General features: G+C 42.8%; 5 protein-coding genes across 5 annotated transcripts; 3 read left to right on the top strand and 2 right to left on the bottom strand.

Moving 5' to 3' along the window:
* Positions 1–7,285: 7,285 nt before the first annotated feature.
* Positions 7,286–7,776, bottom strand: HO133_003911 (uncharacterized protein; the record flags this gene model as incomplete). The annotated part of the gene is given in 2 exon segments (XM_037294833.1): positions 7,286–7,413; positions 7,428–7,776. 2 exon segments carry the CDS (start codon positions 7,774–7,776, stop codon positions 7,286–7,288), a joined length of 477 nt encoding a protein of 158 aa, XP_037148880.1.
* A 1,756-nt stretch (positions 7,777–9,532) lies between these two features.
* On the bottom strand, positions 9,533–10,292 carry HO133_003910 (uncharacterized protein; the record flags this gene model as incomplete). The annotated part of the gene is made up of 3 exons (XM_037294832.1): positions 9,533–9,555; positions 9,613–9,844; positions 10,182–10,292. The coding sequence occupies 3 exons, from the start codon at positions 10,290–10,292 to the stop codon at positions 9,533–9,535; spliced, it is 366 nt and encodes a 121-aa protein (XP_037148879.1).
* A 1,364-nt stretch (positions 10,293–11,656) lies between these two features.
* On the top strand, positions 11,657–13,186 carry HO133_003909 (uncharacterized protein; the record flags this gene model as incomplete). The annotated part of the gene is made up of 3 exons (XM_037294831.1): positions 11,657–11,774; positions 11,847–12,550; positions 12,608–13,186. The coding sequence occupies 3 exons, from the start codon at positions 11,657–11,659 to the stop codon at positions 13,184–13,186; spliced, it is 1,401 nt and encodes a 466-aa protein (XP_037148878.1).
* Positions 13,187–15,071: 1,885 nt separating this feature from the next.
* Positions 15,072–15,888, top strand: HO133_003908 (uncharacterized protein; the record flags this gene model as incomplete). Its single annotated transcript, XM_037294830.1, has 2 exons — positions 15,072–15,329; positions 15,706–15,888. The coding sequence occupies 2 exons, from the start codon at positions 15,072–15,074 to the stop codon at positions 15,886–15,888; spliced, it is 441 nt and encodes a 146-aa protein (XP_037148877.1).
* Positions 15,889–16,499: 611 nt separating this feature from the next.
* Positions 16,500–18,307, top strand: HO133_003907 (uncharacterized protein; the record flags this gene model as incomplete). Its single annotated transcript, XM_037294829.1, has 2 exons — positions 16,500–18,189; positions 18,273–18,307. The coding sequence occupies 2 exons, from the start codon at positions 16,500–16,502 to the stop codon at positions 18,305–18,307; spliced, it is 1,725 nt and encodes a 574-aa protein (XP_037148876.1).
* Positions 18,308–18,964: the final 657 nt, after the last annotated feature.

Below are 18,964 nucleotides of genomic sequence, written 5' to 3'. Positions count from 1 at the left end.
TAATTAGGCTAGTAAATAACGTATCGTCCTCTCTTTCTTCTATTAAGAAAGCCTATAATTTATAAAATAACTCTATTAAAATATTATTACTCTATTTATCAAATTCGATTAACTAAACCTCTTTATAACTTTTATCTATAATCTAAAATAAATCGAGATTATCAAAAATCTTCTACTCGGCGAATAGGCTATTAATCAACTTAATCTAATTATTAGAATATTTAAATTAAAGCTAAAGACCCTTATAAACGATATTCTAAAGGGGAAGATACTAGATATACTTTTATTCTTCTTACCCCCCATTATAGTATAATAACTCTTCTTCTTTTTATTTAATAGAGTAGCTTCTTAGACGATATATAAGTTAAATAATTAATATAGATTATAATCTCTAAAGATACTTCTAATATAATTTAATCTACTATATATCGTAATTTCTATCGATTAGCCCTATATATTATCTAAAAAATTTCTTTACTTCTATAAAGGCGAAGTATAACTAGTTAAAATATCGATTAATTTTAACTCTAACTAACTTTATAAGTAACAGGTCAAGTTCCCGCCTATATCTATACTATAGAATTTCAAAAATAAGGCCTATTATATATCTATATTCTTATTATATTACACTCTAAAGATCGATTCTTTAACATCGCTAAAATAAATACCGCTATTAATACTAAGATTTCTAATTAAAATCTATTTTCTAATCTCTATACAATTATTACTAGATATATACTTTATAAAAACTATAGCTAGTATATTATTAGTAGAATAAATATTATCTCGTTTTATTAAGACTTAGATAAGAATATATATAATAAGCGATTTTCGAAGAACTTTAGCGACTATATCGTCTTTAAATTAGATTTTAAATATTTTATATACCGTCGACGTAGGCCTACTAAGATACTAGATAATAAATTTAAGTAGAATTACTAGGTAATATTTTATAGTCTCTATTTATTAATTAAGTATAACGCTTATATTAATATAGAGATCTATATTAACGTTAAAGCTTATAAATATATCTTTAAATATATTTATAAAGATAGCGATTAAGCTAATCTTCGAATAGAGTATAAAGACGATATAGATTAAGACGATATAGGCTTAAACTAGATAAATAAGATTTAAGAGTATTAAGATATACGATAAATAAGCTCTACGAAAGTCTATTAAAGGATTTTTAACTTTAAATTATATAATTATAATCCTTCTATTAAACGATTATTTATTTATCTTTTAAATTAATATAATATAATATTTAATAATAATAATAACTTAAATTAGATAGTCGATATAGTATATAAATACTAGATTAAGCTAGTAGCCTTCTTTTAACTAAATTAATAATATTAATAGCGAAGATAAATAGAAGATTTCTTCTATATCGATCTATCGAAGTAATATATCTAAAAAAAAAATAAGTAAGATATATTTAAGTAAAGTTCATATTAGAGGCGTAGGGGTATTATTATAAGAATATACTATATTAATTTAAACGCTGAAAAGCTCTTCTATCTACGGTATCTCCTTCTAAATATATTAAATCCTATATTCTTCGAAGACTTATATATAGTAAATAATAATATTCTTTCTTTCTATTATAATATCTATATAGCGAGAGACTTACTTTATAATAACGTTAAATAAAATTAAGTATTAAATAAAGTAGCGGCTTAGCAGAGAGAATATCGCTTATAAGATCTCTTTATAATAATTCTACTATAATGTAAATTTAATAACTCTCTAGATCTATAAAATAATTATAAATTAAGATATATAGACAATTTCTTTTTTATTAAATAAAAAAACTTTAAATATAATATAAATAGTTTATCGCGCTAACGATAATATTAAAACATTATAACTTTTTTTAATATAATATTTCTTTTTTTATATACTAAAACTTTTCGCGCTAGATATATTTTTTCTTAGTAATTTCTTTAATAAATTAAAGTACTTTAAATTATAGAATAAGAAGATTATCGCGCTAATAATAATTTTAAAATATCGCGACTTTTTTTAATATAGTATTTCTTTTTTTATATACTAAAACTTTTCGCGCTAGATATATTTTTTCCTTTTTTATCTATAAATAATTTAGTTTTTCTTTCGTACTTTGCGTATATTTCTTAACTAATATATATTATTCTTTATTTAAGTTATCTAATAACTATATTTATATCCTTTAGACTTAATATTATATTCTCTCTTTACTAGACGATATATAATATAAATAAGCTATTATTAAAGACTTCTATTTTTATTTAATTTAAATTCGCTTAAAGGAGAATAATATTACTTCTATAAAGGATATTAGTCTTACTATTAGCTTTAATCTATTAATAATCTAATAAGACTATAAATAATACTATATTAACGATTAAAATCGACTTCTACGCGAAGAATATAGCTATTAAATTAATATCTAAGAGTAGATATAGATAAGTTTTAATAACGATTAAATTACTATAGTCGACGCTATTTAAAATATAATCTCTTATTTTAATAGCTAACTCTTCTTTTTAGATAGCTATAAAAGTATTAATAAGACTATACTTTAGAATATTATATTGCGAAGAGTACGATATAACTCTAAAGTAGCTATTACTATAACTTTATCTAATATTATCTTTATTCTTCTTTAAAATAATATTATTACTTATTCTCGCTTTAAGATTTCTCTTAATATTATTATTTAATCTAATTACGATATATCGATAGAGTCTAATTTAACTTAATTATTAAAGGCGACCGAGCTTATTTTCTAAGACGAGGTCTCTATATAAAATTACTATAATATCGAGGTCGTTAATCGTATACTTTAAGATATTTAAAAGAACCTTACTCCTTTTAATAGTATAGTTATATACTTCTATAATAATTTTTATTAAATTCTTTCAATTATTAAGAATATTAAGTTAAATCATATCGCTTAAACTATATTAAAAGTATTCTACCTTTAAAACTATATTTAAATCCTTAAGCTTATAGAAAATATAAGACTTCGAAATTCTAATCTAATTAATTAAGATTAAACTAATATAGAGAAATTCGTTTAAAGGCTATTAGATATAGATAATAATATTTTAACAAGCTTCGAAAAATGAAAAGCTATTAATTAATCTATCGAGTAACTATTAGACGACTTTATTACTTAATTAATTAATACTATTTATAATAACCTTAATCTATATCAAATAGCTAATTTCTACATATTTAAGGCGATTCTTTATATTCTTAATAAGAATATCGCTTAATTTAATAGTTAAGTTCTTAATAAGTTTTCTAAAACTAAGATTATTTATAATAATAAGAATTAAGTCGTTAATAAGGAAAATAGCTTCCTCCTATCTACTGAAATAATAAATACCTTTAAATCGATTTTACTTTCACCTTATTATTTAAAGTTAAAATAAAATTATATAATAATACTATTAAGAAATTTAGAGTAGCGTATAGATTTATATAATAGAATATATCTATAAATTAAGTATATTAAGTTTAAGATACTTAATTATCATATTCTTAAGAGCGAATATAACGATAAATAATACTATATATTATATATCCCTCTAGCTTCGCCTAATTTAAACGATCTATATACTCTCTTTTAACGTATTTAATTCTTAATCTAATTAATCTTTAATATAATAATTAATAAGTTCTAAGACTAATTATTATAGTAAGTTAGCTTATATTTATATCCCGAGGTCTTTATCTATAATTAATTATATATAGCTCTAAGTCGAGTTATTAGTAAGATCAGCCTATTAATTATAATCCTAGGCGATCTATTAAGAAAACAACCCACTCAATCGACGAGGTATATTAAGAATAAGATTATCAAATAGATATTACTTTCTTAAATAAGAATATAATTAATTAGCGATCTATAGTAATAGAAGTAGACTATTTACTATATAAAAAGCAAGTAGAGTTTAATTTAACTTAAAGTTAGAGCTTTTACCTTCTTTATTAATTTCGTAATAATAGAAGTAAGTTAAAAACGTATAGTAAGCGATTAGAGTTCGATTTAACTTAGGGCTAGGGCTAAAATTCCATTTAACTTAGAAAAATTCAACTCCATTTAACTTAGAAAAATGAAAAATCCAACTTCATGAATTTAATTTATAGGCCTTTACTTGTATATACTGATATACTAATATCTCCGCTTTTAAATATAATTTAAATATATTCTTTTATAAGAATTATATATAATCTAATTCGTATAGCGAGAATTCTAATAAAAATAATACTTATCAGACTAATAAATAAGTATTTATTTCTACTTTAATTATTTATATCTCTTATATTAATAAAGTTAATTCTTTATCTATTTTTTATTAATTTAGCTTTTTTAATAAACTCGATACTTATAATAGCTAGCGTTATTTATATATCTCTTAATAATATATATATTTAAAAAAGATCTAAATTTTGATAAAGAATATATTAAAGATAAATATGTAAATTTCTTAGTAATAAGATCTTATAGCTTTTTACGCTAATTATATTTATCTTATAAAATCTTAATTATCTTTATAACGATATTCTAATTAATTTTAAGAGATTAATTACTTTATTTCTTATTAATATATTAACTTAAGACTTTATAAATAATATATTATATATATCGTAAGATACTAATCTCTTACTAAATCTCGTTATTAATATATTTTAACTTCTTTATTTATTTTACACGCGTTTATTTAAAAGTAAACTATTTTAAATTTTCGATTAAATCTAATAAGAATATAGATATACTAATTTATTTACGCTTAGTCTTAAATATTATAATTAATAATAATTATAATAGAAAGAAAATGAAAGGATCTCTTTAAAGAATACTATTGATTGAAAAGCTTGCTTTTTTAATACTTAAGACTTGAAAACGAGAATGAATACTACGCTAAGATGCTAGTGATTAATTAAATTATCGGATTTTACGATTTCTAGTCTAAAATACACCTTATTTCTTTATTTTTAATTTAAATATAGATATATTTAAAAGAGAAAGCACTATAAGACTAAACCTCGAATATTAACTTTATTAATTTATTCTATTTAATTTCTTTAATATTACGTAATAAATAATAATAAAATAAATTTATAGAGTTATAGAGTTAATTATACACTTTTAAATAATATAGCGAAAATAAAATTTAATAAAGTATTTATAAAGATATACTAAAAACTAAGATTTTTATTTAAATTATCGAGTTTACGAGAAGAGCCTCTTCGATAGAAGCCCTTAAAGAGCTCTCGAAGAGCTCTCGAAGGGTTAGAGGGGTTTTAGAGGATCCCCCCCTAAGTATATTAACTATCTCTCTCGATTTTTAAGGTTAGATCTCTTAAAATTCCTTAAACCCTTCGAAGCTCTTTAAGGGCTCTTCGAGAGTTTCTATCGAAGGGGCTATTAAAGTAAACTCGAAATTAATTAAATATTACTAAAATAATTAAATTTCGAGTTTACTTTAATAGCCTCTTCGATAGAAGCTCTCGAAGAGCCTTTAAAGAGTTCTCGAAGGGTTCGAGGGGTTTTAGGGGGTCTCTCTAAGAATTAAACAGTCAAAAACCAGTACTCGGCAAGCTTTTCACTACTGGGAAGCCCGCGCCCCAGCACATATTTTTCATAGGGCTTAGCGGGGATCGGTGTGCAACGACCTTTGTCACCGACCCTCGGAAGGACAGAAATGGCGGGTGAACGGTGGAGACCTCTTCAATCGTGATACCTACTTTTCTCTGTCTACAAGAGTATTCCAAGATCGTGAGCTGGGCTGCCCGCTGAAATTAGACCCCCTGAATAACCGCTGCAATGAACCCTTCCTTCGATGTCCCACAATGGCCTGCCGAACTATGGAGAATGGTTTTTGGCAAGTTTGGTACCACAGATGAAGACCTCATTCACCTCTGACTTGACTGTTGACGCATCTCGAGGCTGTTCAAGGCGGAGGTACATCATGTTTTTGCTACCAAGCATGTAGTGAAGATACGCACGCAGATGAACGATATATACCTCCCAGACCTCACCGTGGATGACACGGAGCAGACAGCCACGTTTAGTTGGAGGTAGCTGTTCTCACTCTTCTCTGCCGAGGAGAAGAAGTACTCCGTCGTGGAGCTAAATCAGTCTTCACAATGTCGGACTTCTGTTGTGGACTCACGGAAAGACAGCCAGGAACCTTCAATCAGATACTCGAGAACCGTGGCTTCAGGCAGGAGGACTGGCACTGTATCGACTGTGAACGCTCGCTATTCTTTGAGCTCATTTGCGATGGCTGCATGGGCGTCACTGCCAAGGACGATACGGAAGCAGAGGTAAAAGAGCAGCAAATTAGAAATCGAAAGGCCCTTGTCAGTTGCGCAGATGCGAAGAGACGCGTTCGGCGAGATCGTATCCGTCGTCTACACCGCGATCTCCTGCATCAGGACTAAGAGGTCGATGAAACATTTATTTTGCGAGAAGGTGCGGCATTGCGGAGGATAGATTATGTACGCTTCCACATGCTGGACGGGGACTTCAGTGACGATGAGGAGAGCAAGTACAGAATTTTGCCATCAGCACATCCAGGATGGCGACATGGTAGAGACATCCTGGTAGACTACCCTAGAAAAGTGGCATTCTGCGGCTCGAGAAGTTCTGGTCGTCACACCGGTTCTGGACATCACCCCAGAAAATTTCCGTCTGTCATGGTTAACACTCCTCTTTGGCATGCCTTTTGCCGATCACTTGAGGATCTGTATCATTTCGACTGCCACCTTCTCCATTCGCCTTGCCTGCATCTCTCGAAATACCACGTTGCCACCGGGATATGACGAGTGCCCGCATAGGGCTGCTTGTCGTGTTTCACCAGCGGATCTGACAGCATGACTACATACTGGGCGCTAAATTGGGGAGGGCCCAGATCCTTCCACGGTAGTGGCATGGCGTCATTGCATGTTTCATGTACCGCAGCCGCAGCCCTGACCCTGTCCACGACCAATTACGTTGGCAAAATAGGGGTTTCCATCATTCACATAATCTCCGATCAGGAATCACGCAAAGAAGATCCTTGCACCTCTTCCCGTCAGAGACGGAGAGTTTCGGTGATTGGGTTACGAGTATTTTCATTTGGAATTAGGTGCTGTGTCTGGTGCTCTGACAAAAGGAGGGGTATCAGAACAGGGTGAAACAGAGTCCGCAAGAATAGCAACGCATGATTTTTTCCCCCCAAACGCCAAACCGATTTATTCCATCGCAAGCAGAGCACGGAACAGTCCACCGTTGTCCGATAGGTCATGACGCCTGCGCCTCAACGAAACTTGATGACCCCGATCCTCGGCGCTGCCGAGAGATACCGCCCTGCCGGACCCCTTCCCCCGGTCCACCCACGCTCACACCACCAAGGCCTCCCAGAACGCTTACTAGCCTTTCGTACGTTTGTCAATGTCCATGTGCCACTTTGCGTTGGTTTTGCCAGCCTTGCGGGAGAATTTCATGACAATAACATCAGACTTTCCAGTGACAGGGTCGTGATAGGGTCCTGTATCTTTTAGGTGGCTCCAGTGGGGGCCAGTAAGTTCCAAACGTTCACTATCACAAGGCAAACGGTCTAGATCATCGGTTTGGATGAGCCCAAGGAACGGTATCGGGAAGAAGGGGGGTTCTGGGCTCGTGCCGTCCGTTTCCACTCTGAAAGTACGCCGAAGGACATGGTAGCCGTTCTCCATCACGGCCTTGGAAGCTTCCTCTCTTAATTGGGCTGCGGACTTCTGGGCTGAGGACATCGTGGTTGATGTTCAGTGGCTTGGTATTGCTGGTGATGGATGGTTTCCTGACGCTGAGATTGGTGCAGTGTGGAAATGCTGGTGTGTGCGGACGCTGGTGATTGTGGATGCTTGTGGTTGTAGATGCTTGTGGTTGTGGATGCTTGTTGGATGAATGGGTATGTATGAACTGTCTTGAACTGTCTGTGATTGCTGGAGGATATGAAAGGAAAATCAAAAGATTCTGCAGAGAGAATCTACCTTCTTATATCCATTTTACAACCGCCTGGAAACCCGAGACAGTGCAGCCTGGGGACGAAGAGACTGGGAGGCTTGAAACGAATCGAAACGAGGCGAAACGAAGTGAAACGAAGATGAGGAGGAAATGGCTAAACGTCTCCGGTTGTGCACCGGAGAGGCGTGCTCGAGTTGATGGGGGGGGGAGAGCAAGCACTTGGGAGGTTTTTACAGCTTCATCTACGTGTTTCATATGTGGTCGAGTCTCGAGTCGAGAAGAAAAAGGCGGACCTCGTCAGACATCTTCCGCTTCCGGCCGCGCATCTCACCTGTGGCAGAGCGTCGAGTCCAGAAGACGGGATCGGGGCGGCTTTCGTGTGTGCCAGAGCTCGAGTCGAGGGCAACAGGGCCGGAACCTGTCAGACATTCGTGACTTTTCATTCCCCCCCCGTTTCGCCCTCTTTCGCCCCCAGCTTTCTGTGACAGCAGCGCTTCGAGTTGAGGAGGGGGGCGGGGATGCACTTGTCCCACTCCTATCTTTTGATCCCTTCGGAACCCCGTCCAAGTCGGTGAAGAAAAGCTCAGCATTCGCCATATCATACAATTCCGCCTTCGTCCCTTGAGACGTCATCTGAAGAGAAGAAGGCGAAGAGCAGACGAATCAGGCGTTGTCACTTCTAAACCCGTCCGGACCCCTTCCACCCCTTCCACCCTCGTCCGAGCCGAACGTCAGGCTTTGGACGTAGCGTCGCTCCGGTTCTTCTTCCCTCGGTGGTGTCGCAATGGGGATGGGATCCTAAGGCAGGTAGGTATCTGTGGAGGTCTGAAGTACCTTATGTCGGTGTTGAAGCCCATAGTGCCAAGATACGCTAGGCCTAATTGGGATACGTGTGTTGTGTATGTGGTGAGGGTATCTAAGCTGGAAGGGTGAGATTGAAGACGAGGTTCTTGTGGGTAGGTGGGGGGGATTGATGGAATCTATGAAGCGGCTGCAGCGGTACGTAGCCCGCTGAGGCAAGTAAGCTACATATACTACATAGGTCTACCGGGCCATCACCTGAGGAAGAAATGGTTAGGGGTTGTCACGCGTTGATGTTTTTGTCGCTTGATAGTTTCGGTCGGTGATGTTTAGAAGGCGGTGCACAGGTTGGGAAGGGAAGGGGATGTGGACTTTGGGAGCGGGATCTTGGTTCGGGACGGAGTGTTCGTTGGGGGAATTGGGTTTTCATTACTTTAATTTGGGAACGAGTCCTCGATCCAAGCGTGTTTTACAGAAGCCTTATACGCAAGCCGCCTTGGCGTGAAGCATTTTCTAGGCGGATGGGCAGCACAAAGGGAAAAAGACACCGGACTCCATCTCGCGCGCTGAGAGATCGATGGCTTGAGGTGCGGCTCTTCCGTTCACAGTCTCATGCTCTGCAGAGCAAGCGTAGGAGATACCCGAATCCGTCGTTGAAAGTGGAATCCGTCTCTCCCAGTCATGCCCGCAACAATATTTCCAGCGCCGCGGGACATAGCGACCCTCTCCATCTTCCCTCGCTCAATGATGCTTCGATGCAACCACTGCACGCAGTTTGTCAGTTTCTCTGCATTTGTACGACAAAAGGCCGTGGGACTCACCACTCGGAATGATGATGATCAACAACAGCACAATTATGCCCACGATGATCCAGATCCTCATCTTCATGTTCTTCCACCACATCTGCTTGCGGACTCGGTTGGCGCCGCGACGGAAGCCTTGGGCGGATTGGTTGAGGTTCTCGGATTTATCTTGGAGCTGGTCGATGTGCTCGCCGCGCTGGGCTACGGATTCGAGGTTCTTTTTCATGACATTGACGGTGTCGTCAATTTGCTACCAAGGAGAGCGATGTTAGCGATTGTGCTTTGTAGAGTATGAGGAGAGCAGATGAGGCTTGTAGCAAAGTGGGCAGCTCGGTAAATGGCGGCGGCTTCGTGACGGAAGTGGGATGTGCTAGCGCATGGTACCGCTATCGCAGCTGAAGGTCTCAAAATCGCGAGTTGCGAGGCGCAGTGCCACTGGATGTGAATCGCCTCTGGATCGTAGCTTTGCCCATCGTAGGAAGAGCTTGTGGGGAGTGTAGTCTTCAGGCACCCGCTCTATAGAAGCCACCTCTGAGGCCCAACGCGCAGCAAGCTCCATCAACCCCTCATAAGGTATGTGCACGTACCGATTGAATCGCAGCAGTCCGTGTGTTGCCGCCCTCATATCCCGCGCTTCCACCTTGACCTGAACCGCCCGAGGGAATGTAGGGGTCGTATGGTAGCTCACGGCCTGCCATTGTTACTAGCTGTGTCGGAGGATGCGGGGCTTAAATAGAAAGAAGTGTTGATGTGGTGAGAGGTAAGAGGAAGTTGGTGTGGTTGATGTAATTTCGCGGTGGAGATGTCAGGTTGGAGGTTAGGTGTCAGCAATGCGGAGTGAGCGTCCGACGGGCGGCGGGCGTGCGACTGTGCTGATAGCGGTGTTGATATGTCAGTATGGCTTCGCAGTCGTTACTTGTGATTCTGAATTGCTGAGACTTTAAGGAGCGATAATGGTGATGTGTTTGGATGATGGTGAGGTACAAAGGTTGGAAAGTCCTAAAAGCGCTAATTTTGGAGCATCACGTGACGTGGCGGGCTTGGCGTGGACAAAGAGATGAGATGAGCCTCTTTCGTTCTCTAACGCTTCAGCCATGGTGGCTCTACACTTTCATTTTGCAACATTTTCCCGTGTGGTCCTAGGAAAGAGATCAAGTCTAAATTACTCCCGGTACAGTCTTATGAAGAAAGCACAGTAATTGAGGCTCTGAAACGTTAGGGGTACCTAGGTACCTACATTCAGTAAGCCAAGATAGCAAACCGCGTTTTAGCCCGGACCCAGGCGAAATTGCCAACGTTCGGGCGTTACTTTACCCCCGTGGATATCAAACTTGGCATCAGCATCAGCGTCAGCGTCAGCATGGTCTTTCTCTTTTCCTTTGTTTTATTGTCACGTAAGCTCCATCTCCAGAGTCAAAAGAGAGGAGATCACAGTAAATGTACTTCGCTTACGTTCGTTGACCGAGTCTGCGTACTAATTTCATTCATAAATTTGCCCCTAGCAACGGAAGCCGGATAGCCGCCGCCGCGTCAGCTAAAAATCGAAAACTAAGGGTCCTCTCGTAAAGTAAAGTACTCTAATCTTGAAATTTACATTACCAGTCAAACAATCAATCAATTCAAAGATCAGCTGAACAAAGCAACTTCACTCTTTTTCAACCTCAACTCCCCCATCATCTTCTCACCCCCGTCACTGCTGCAGTCAGCATAGTGGCATCATCCTCCGTCACTCGTTTGTCAGTCTTTGTCGCTCGCTTTATGAGTGTATTGTCGTGTCAGCAGGCCGTCGCTTCCTTCAACTCCTGGATTCCCTGCACGCCACCTCTCCACCACCTGTACAAGAGATTGTAAGACTGAGAAGAGTTGGGAATCATTATACCGAGTCGGATTGAAGAAACTATTGGAGAATACCTTCTGAGCATCTGCTCGACTCCTCCTGGTCGACTTTGGACTTTTGCTATTCAAATAGCGAAGTTGCCGCGCCATCAGATCCTCACCTCAATCGTGTATACCGGCTACCGCCGTCAACAGATCTAGGGCACTTGAAACATTTTCGCACATCATGAGACTCACCCCTTGTAGTCGAAAATCATGCTTGTCATGGTTATCAACCACAGCGCTCTCACTGTTGGCTGGGAGCACCTTGACCACCGCCATCACCCTAGACCTACAAGATCCAAGTAAGCCATCTCCCCTTCTGGCTCATTACTTTGGGCTGCTAGCAATCGCTCCTGACTAACCATCTATCACAGATTCCATCAAGTCCGCTGCCTCTACCTGCGCCTACAATCTCTTGACCTTCTACACGGGTAACAACACTGGGGATGTACCAGGAAATCTGCCTCAACCTTACTACTGGTGGGAAGCCGGAGCTATGTTTGGCATCTTGATCGACTACTACTACTACACCAACGACAGCCAATACAATGATCTCGTCACACAAGGCATGCTTTGGCAGGTGGGGCCAGACAATGACTATATGACGCCCAATCAGACCAAGACGGAAGGGAATGATGATCAAGGCTTTTGGGGCATGGCTGCCATGTCAGCTGCGGAGCAAAAATTCCCAGACCCTCCATCGACCAAGCCTCAGTGGTTGGCGTTAGCGCAGGCTGTCTTCAACGATCAAGCTAGTCGATGGGACAACCAGTATTGCGATGGCGGCCTGAGATGGCAGATCTTCACTTTCAACACTGGATACGACTACAAGAACTCAATTTCCAACGGTTGTTTCTTCAACCTAGGCGCTCGCTTGGCCTTGTACACCGGCAATGACACTTATGCGCAGTGGGCCGAGAAGACATTTAATTGGACTCAAGCCGTCAGCTTGATGGATCAAAACTATCATTTCTACGACGGTGCTCATACAACTCTGAACTGCAGCGACATCAACAGGGTCCAATGGACCTACAATGCAGGAGTGTTCCTGCTTGGAGCTTCTGTCATGTACAACTACGTAAGGTTCTCCCATATTCAATGAAGAGAAGCACGCACTGACAATGATTTTTCGCAGACTAATGGTTCTCCGCTCTGGCAAGAGCGAGTTATGGGCATCCTGAATGCCACCTCCATCTTCTTCGCTACCAATCCCCCAGACGTCATGTATGAAGTCGCCTGCGAACCTCCCAACACCTGCGATACAGACAACTACTCATTCAAGGCCTATCTGGCACGCTGGCTCGTCGCATCCATCAAATACGCTCCTTTCATCCAGCCCACCGTAATGCCATGGGTCCAGGCCTCCGCCACCGCAGCCGCACTGCAATGCTCCGGCGGTACCAACGGTCAGATGTGCGGGATGAAATGGACTCAGGGCTCTACATGGGACGGTACACAAGGGGTGGGACAGCAGATGGGAGCGCTCTCGATCATCCAGGCCAACTTGATCGACCAGGTCACCGTCCCTGTGACGAATAAAACTGGAGGCACGAGTAAAGGCAATGCCGCAGCTGGCGGCGGAGGCGGCATCTCCACAAGCAATCCGGCGCTCTCGCAGAATGTGATAACGCGAGGGTCAAAAGCTGGTGCTGGGATCCTGACGTGTCTGGTACTGATATCGGTGATTGGTTGCTCATGGTGGATGATCGCGTGATCGCGAAGCCGAGTGCTTTGCTATGGCACATAATGTCTTTTGATAATGGTCCATCATGAATAGAGCCGCGCGGTGGATAGACAGCATTGGCTTGCGCCTTGGGCTGAGTTGGCGTTTTTTTTTGATGAGCATTTACACCTGGCGTCGATTTTGTCAGGGCTTGCCGTGAGCTGTACAAAATATAATGTTGAAACACGTTACAATCACCCTGCGTCACCCGCGAAAGACCTGCTACCTTCACAGCAGGATCGTAACCAGCGGAATGATATCTATTCGGTCATGGCCACGAGGCCACTTTCCCCCATCAAAGCTCCAACTCCATCCCCACCTCGATCGAGTTCAAAAACCTAAACAACAACAACATCATCCTCCCCGTGCGGACAGAAGTCCGTCCGCCGATAGACTAAGATTAGCAGCGTCGAAACACCCCTCGTGCTTGTCTTCGCTCTCTCTCCCTTCCCTCTCTGCGTCACTCCCTTCGAACTCGCGCGACGAATCGGAGTCACGGATACAAGGTATCACTCCACCGTTGGCGCGGCGCGGCGGATCGTGGAGTGGAGTGGCGGATTGAGGTTGTGGGGGTGGAGGGGTTGGTTGGGTGGTTGGTTGGTGTTTGGGCGGAAGGGTTTGGGGTGGGGTTGAGCGGTGTTTGAGCGGAAGGGTTTGGGCGGAAGGGTTTGGGCGGAAGGGCTTGGGGTGGAGTTGGGCGGAAGGGTTTGGGGTGGGGTTTGGGTGGAAGGGTTTGGGCGGAAGGGTTTGGGCGGTGTTTGAGCGGAAGGGTTTGGGGGGGTGGGATGGGTTGGGTTGCGGGGGTGGGGTGGGATGGGATGGGATGGGGGGGGGTGGGATGGGATGGGATGGGATGGGATGGGATGGGATGGGATGGGATGGGAGGGAGGGTGGGTGGGTGGGGTTGGTTGTTTGGGGATGGGTTGGAGGGGGGGGCTTTTGAGGTTGTGAGGGTGGGTTGGATTTGGTGGGTCTGGGTGGTGGGTCTGGGTGGTGGGTCTGGGATTGTTAGGGATTGTGCTGTTTGGGTAGGCTGGACTGGGGATGTTATTGTAGTTTTTTTTCTTTTCTTTTTTCGGGTTGATTGGGTCTGTGACTATGATGCTTTGTTATGTTACTTGGGTGGTTGGATCTGGAGGTTTGGCGTCACGCTTTCGACCTCTGTCTCACGTATCTGGATGCTATCGACCTATGCTTCGAATATATTGAGATCGATAGATTGTCGGGAAAGATGATGTGAACCGGTGGAGGAGCGGGGAGAAGGAAGTCCCGAGACCGAGCTTCTAAAATCCAGTTCACGCTCATGCGGGCTGCCGGGATTCTATGAACAGGGTTACGGAGCTTCAAAGGTAGAGCCATGCTTTCCAAGTATCCTTCCTAGGTCAGTAACCATTGAGGTGTACCACCTGCCCTCAGTATATCTTGTTGAAGCGTTTGGGGCCGGACCATGTCTAGCTCGCAAGCACAAGCTATGGCACAGTGCAGCCTGCCTGGCACGGAGGTCAGTTGACGAAGGAAGTCTACGGCTTCGGGAAGATTGACAAATCTGCTCACCGATACTTGGACGCGAGTTGGTCAAAGCTGGTCCAAGGTTCGAACGATAGGTCAGGGGTATGCGCGGGAACGGCCTTGCTCGACTTCGGTTGCAATCGTCGTCTCGGTCATGATTGGAGCGTTGGGGCTACGCTACACATACGACCAGCAAGGACTGGAGTACGCGTGGATGAGGCTGGCGGCGTGGACTGTGAAGAAAGACTTTGTCGAGTTTTGTATCGAATAGCAGGTTTGGAATTTCTTTATCTTCGTATCATTTTGTTTGGGTTATCGAGAACATCTTTGTCAGAATGGCAATGATACCCTAAGCACAAACTGTGAGATGGCGTTGTGTGATCCGTTTCCCAATCCACGGAACGTGTCTTTCGGACTCGCCACCAGATCTGGAAAGCCAGCTACTACTCTAGGAGGCGTTGGGGTCTTGAACATGGACTCCGTCGATACTATCGTCACCTCGAACGGTGGTGTGCTATCAGAAATGGCGTACGTGCGTCTTTATGGAACGGCACCGGTCACTGCTTTAGATTGTGCCTTCATGATAATACGGGCCCGCAGAAAGTTGCATTTGAGGTTCAGGACTGTAACACAAGCCTGATTTGAGGCTCATACTCTGATGCACATCTCACAACTCAGCCCCTCGAGACTTCGCCGAATCCACCAATGGAAAGGTTTGGTCTTGGAGAGAGTACCCAGGTGGAGCTCTCGCGGTCCGGAAATGGACTACGGCACCGTCAATCCGAGAGCATTGACGCTGTGAGAGCGAGGCTCAAGCCGGCCCGTAGACAGTGCTTTCAACGGTACTTTGTTGAAAATATCCTGTTGCGGGAAGTAAAGGCGAAAATAGACGATTTGACTAGAGTTCTGGATCTCAAGTCAACTTACAAGTTCATAACCATTTTAGCGCCCTGTGCTTTATGACTCTCCCCTCCAATCACATGATATTGAACGTGTGTTAGTATTGGCGACTGGCAAAGCCGTGTACGCCGTTGGAACAGGGTCTGGAAAGTCCAGCCAGATCAAAAGGGTCCGCATCTGCCTACGCCGACAAACATTCTTCATCTTCCTCTTTGGATCGAGCGTGGCAAATGGAATCGGGCGTTTTTGAGAGCGAGGAGGGCGTGGCCATGTCTCTTGTGTAGACATTCTTCCGTATCATCGAATACTGGACGATGGATGGGAATGTAATTGGCTTTGCATTAGACATTTTGGGAATGAGGGAAGAGGGTCTCTTGAAAAGTATATCATAGCATATTGATAACCTACAACGTAGTATTTTATGTTGCTTGATGGCAGTATCTTCAGGCTAGGTCAAAGCAGGCGGTGGGTATGGACAGGCTCAGACCAACTCAAGGCAGAGGCTTCACTAAGTGCCATCTGTCAGATCGTATCTCTTTGGACCTGATGAGTACATACATTTTACGGATAGTAATATTTGAGGACTGAAATTTTGAGTGTTTGGAATTAAGGAAGCATAGAAAAAGTCCGTTAATCACTTTCGCCTTAGAGTCCGGAAACCCCCTTTTTTTTTCTCTTCTTCCTTTTCTTAGCATTGTCCTATCCGAAAGTCCTGACCAAAAGTTTTAATTTTGTGCTTTGAGCGGGGTCTGGAAAACAAAAACTCCATCTTCTCCACAAAAAGTGTCAAAATGATCATGCGGGCTTGCTTCGTGAGAACAACAGAAAGCACCTTTTTAACTGTAGAATGAGTCTTTTCATCCAACAGTCCTATCTGCCAGAAAAGCAGGGAACCATGAAATCGATGGAGAAAACCACCATCAAGGAGAATTGGAAGAAGATCGCGGTATTCGTCGTCATACTTCTAGCTTTATGGCAACTGTCAGCTCATTTTGGACCCTCTATGACCTTTGCTACAGTCGGAGACCACGGTGATTTCGAATCTTGGTGTCCTCTCGCAGACCCAGACACCATGAAAGCCAGTACCGACAACTTACGGCCATCCAAGGACTTTAGCCTCGATGCTTCTCTGGAAAAGCAAATCGAAAGACTCTCGGCGGCTGTAAAGTGCCCAACAGAAAGTTTTGATGACAACGGTGACGTTGATGAGGATCCGCGATGGAGGACTTTTGATGGCTTCCACGACACGCTGAAAGATCTCTTCCCGCTTATTCACGGCCATGCAAAGCTGGAGAAAGTGAACCGATATGGCCTCGTGTACTCCTTTCAAGGTGCATCCCAACATCTCAAACCACTCCTCCTGACCGCCCATCAAGACGTCGTCCCCGCCTCCTCCATCTCGAAATGGACCTACCCGCCATTCGAGCCTCACTACGACGGCCAATACCTCTGGGGCCGCGGGTCTAGCGACTGCAAAAACAATCTCATCGGCGTCATGTCAGCCGTAGAATCACTACTATCACAAGACTGGAAGCCCAGGCGTTCTGTCGTGCTAGCTTTTGGCTTCGACGAAGAAACCGGCGGTGTACGCGGTGCTGCCAAGATTGCCGAAGTACTAGAGAAAGCTTGGGGTCGTGATGGCTTCGCTCTGATCCTGGATGAAGGAGGTATGGGTCTCACGACTGTCGGCGAGTATGTCTACGCTCGCCCAGGTGTTGCGGAGAAAGGGTACATGGACGCGCAGCTCATCCTCGAGACCGCCGGTGGCCACAGCTCGCGACCACCAGCGCACAGCGGAATTGGAATTATAGCCGAAATGATAGTTGCTCTAGAGCAGAACCCTTACACACCAGTACTGACCAAGGAGAACCCTCTCCGGGGCTTACTGGAATGTCAAGCCAAGTACACGCCGGGGGAGCTAGAACCCTGGCTGCGGCGTTCTCTGCAGCGTGATGATGATGGTACGGAGATTGGGAAGAAGCTTGCTGATGAGAGAGGACCGCAGATTCGGTTTTCGATGCAGACATCGCAAGCTGTGGACATTATCAAAGGTGGTGATAAAGTGAACGCGCTTCCTGAGACTGTCTCCGCCATTGTCAATTACCGTATCGCTCCTCATGACTCGCTGGACATCGTGAAGAGCAAGATCGCAGACCTACTGGAACCCATCGCTCGGAAACATAATGTCAAAGTCGAAGGCTTTGGCAGCAAGAGTAGCGGAGAACGCAGAAGTGAGGGCAGTAACAGTGAGGAAGCAAAACCATCGTTGGGGACCCTTTACCTCAAGAGCTTGAATGACCTCTCACCCTCCCCTATATCCCCCACAGACATCCAAAACCCCGTCTGGCACGTCTTCAGCGGCACCATCCGCCAAGTCTTTGAGGACACCAAAACCCTCGAAGGTAAGAAGGTCATCCCCGTCGGCGATATCATGCAAGGAAACACCGATACGATCCAATACTGGAACTTGACGAAGAATATCTACCGCTTCTCGCCGGCAAGGGAGGGCACGAGATTCGGCGTGCATACGATTGATGAGCGTATTGATATGACGGCGCATCTAGAGGGGATGAGGGTATATTACGGTGAGTCTGGAGTCCTGTCCTCACTCCTATATCCTAATATCTCCGAGGACTACCGATGAGGATATCGCTGATGACGTGAGCAGAGATGATACGGAATTTCGACGCTGCGGATATATAAAATGGACTGGCATTCAGTATCCTCTAGTCTTCCTATTTAAAGTGTTATATAATTCCAAAGCCAAAGCCTACTTCACCTTCATATGCCACCCGTTCAAATCTCCAACGCTCAGGGTGAAATCGAACAGTGAACGGGCGAAACCGTACGAGATTTCGGCAGTGCTGAATCCGAGAATCCTTACACGCTATCCCTTACTGGGCATCCTGGCACCCAAAGCCCGCCAAGCACTCCAACCTTCACCCCTTCCTTCAACCCTCCCACCCCCCACAATGCCGAATCTCCCCACCCCGTGCTCCCTATCCCAATTTCCTACCACACTGACCGCAAGCAGAGCGAATTTTCTCAAATGCGGAACCCGCTTCCTAGAGGCCGCAAGCCCCGTCTCAACCCCAATATATCCTGTCCCGTCCTCGACGCATCTTTCGGTACCAGTCGGGGAAGAGAAGGGAAGATGCCGCGGGATGGTATCCGGTGTTTCGTCGGCGAGGTTGGTCGAGTGCTAGTGTTATGTATTGGAGCAGTTCGGCTTTGGTTGCTACTTTACTTACTTACTTACTTACTTACTTTACGCGCTTACGATTTGGCTTTCCAACGGGGTTTTGGCGGTGGGTGTGAGTCGGTCGCTGTCATAGGAGGAGGAGGAGGAGGAGGAGGAGA

The sequence above is a fragment of the Letharia lupina genome (assembly GCF_014066315.1).
Source record: "Letharia lupina isolate WasteWater1 chromosome Unknown contig_19, whole genome shotgun sequence".
NCBI lineage: Eukaryota > Fungi > Ascomycota > Lecanoromycetes > Lecanorales > Parmeliaceae > Letharia > Letharia lupina.
Note: the sequence above shows the minus strand (reverse complement) of the source record. Positions and strands in the feature narration are given on the sequence as shown.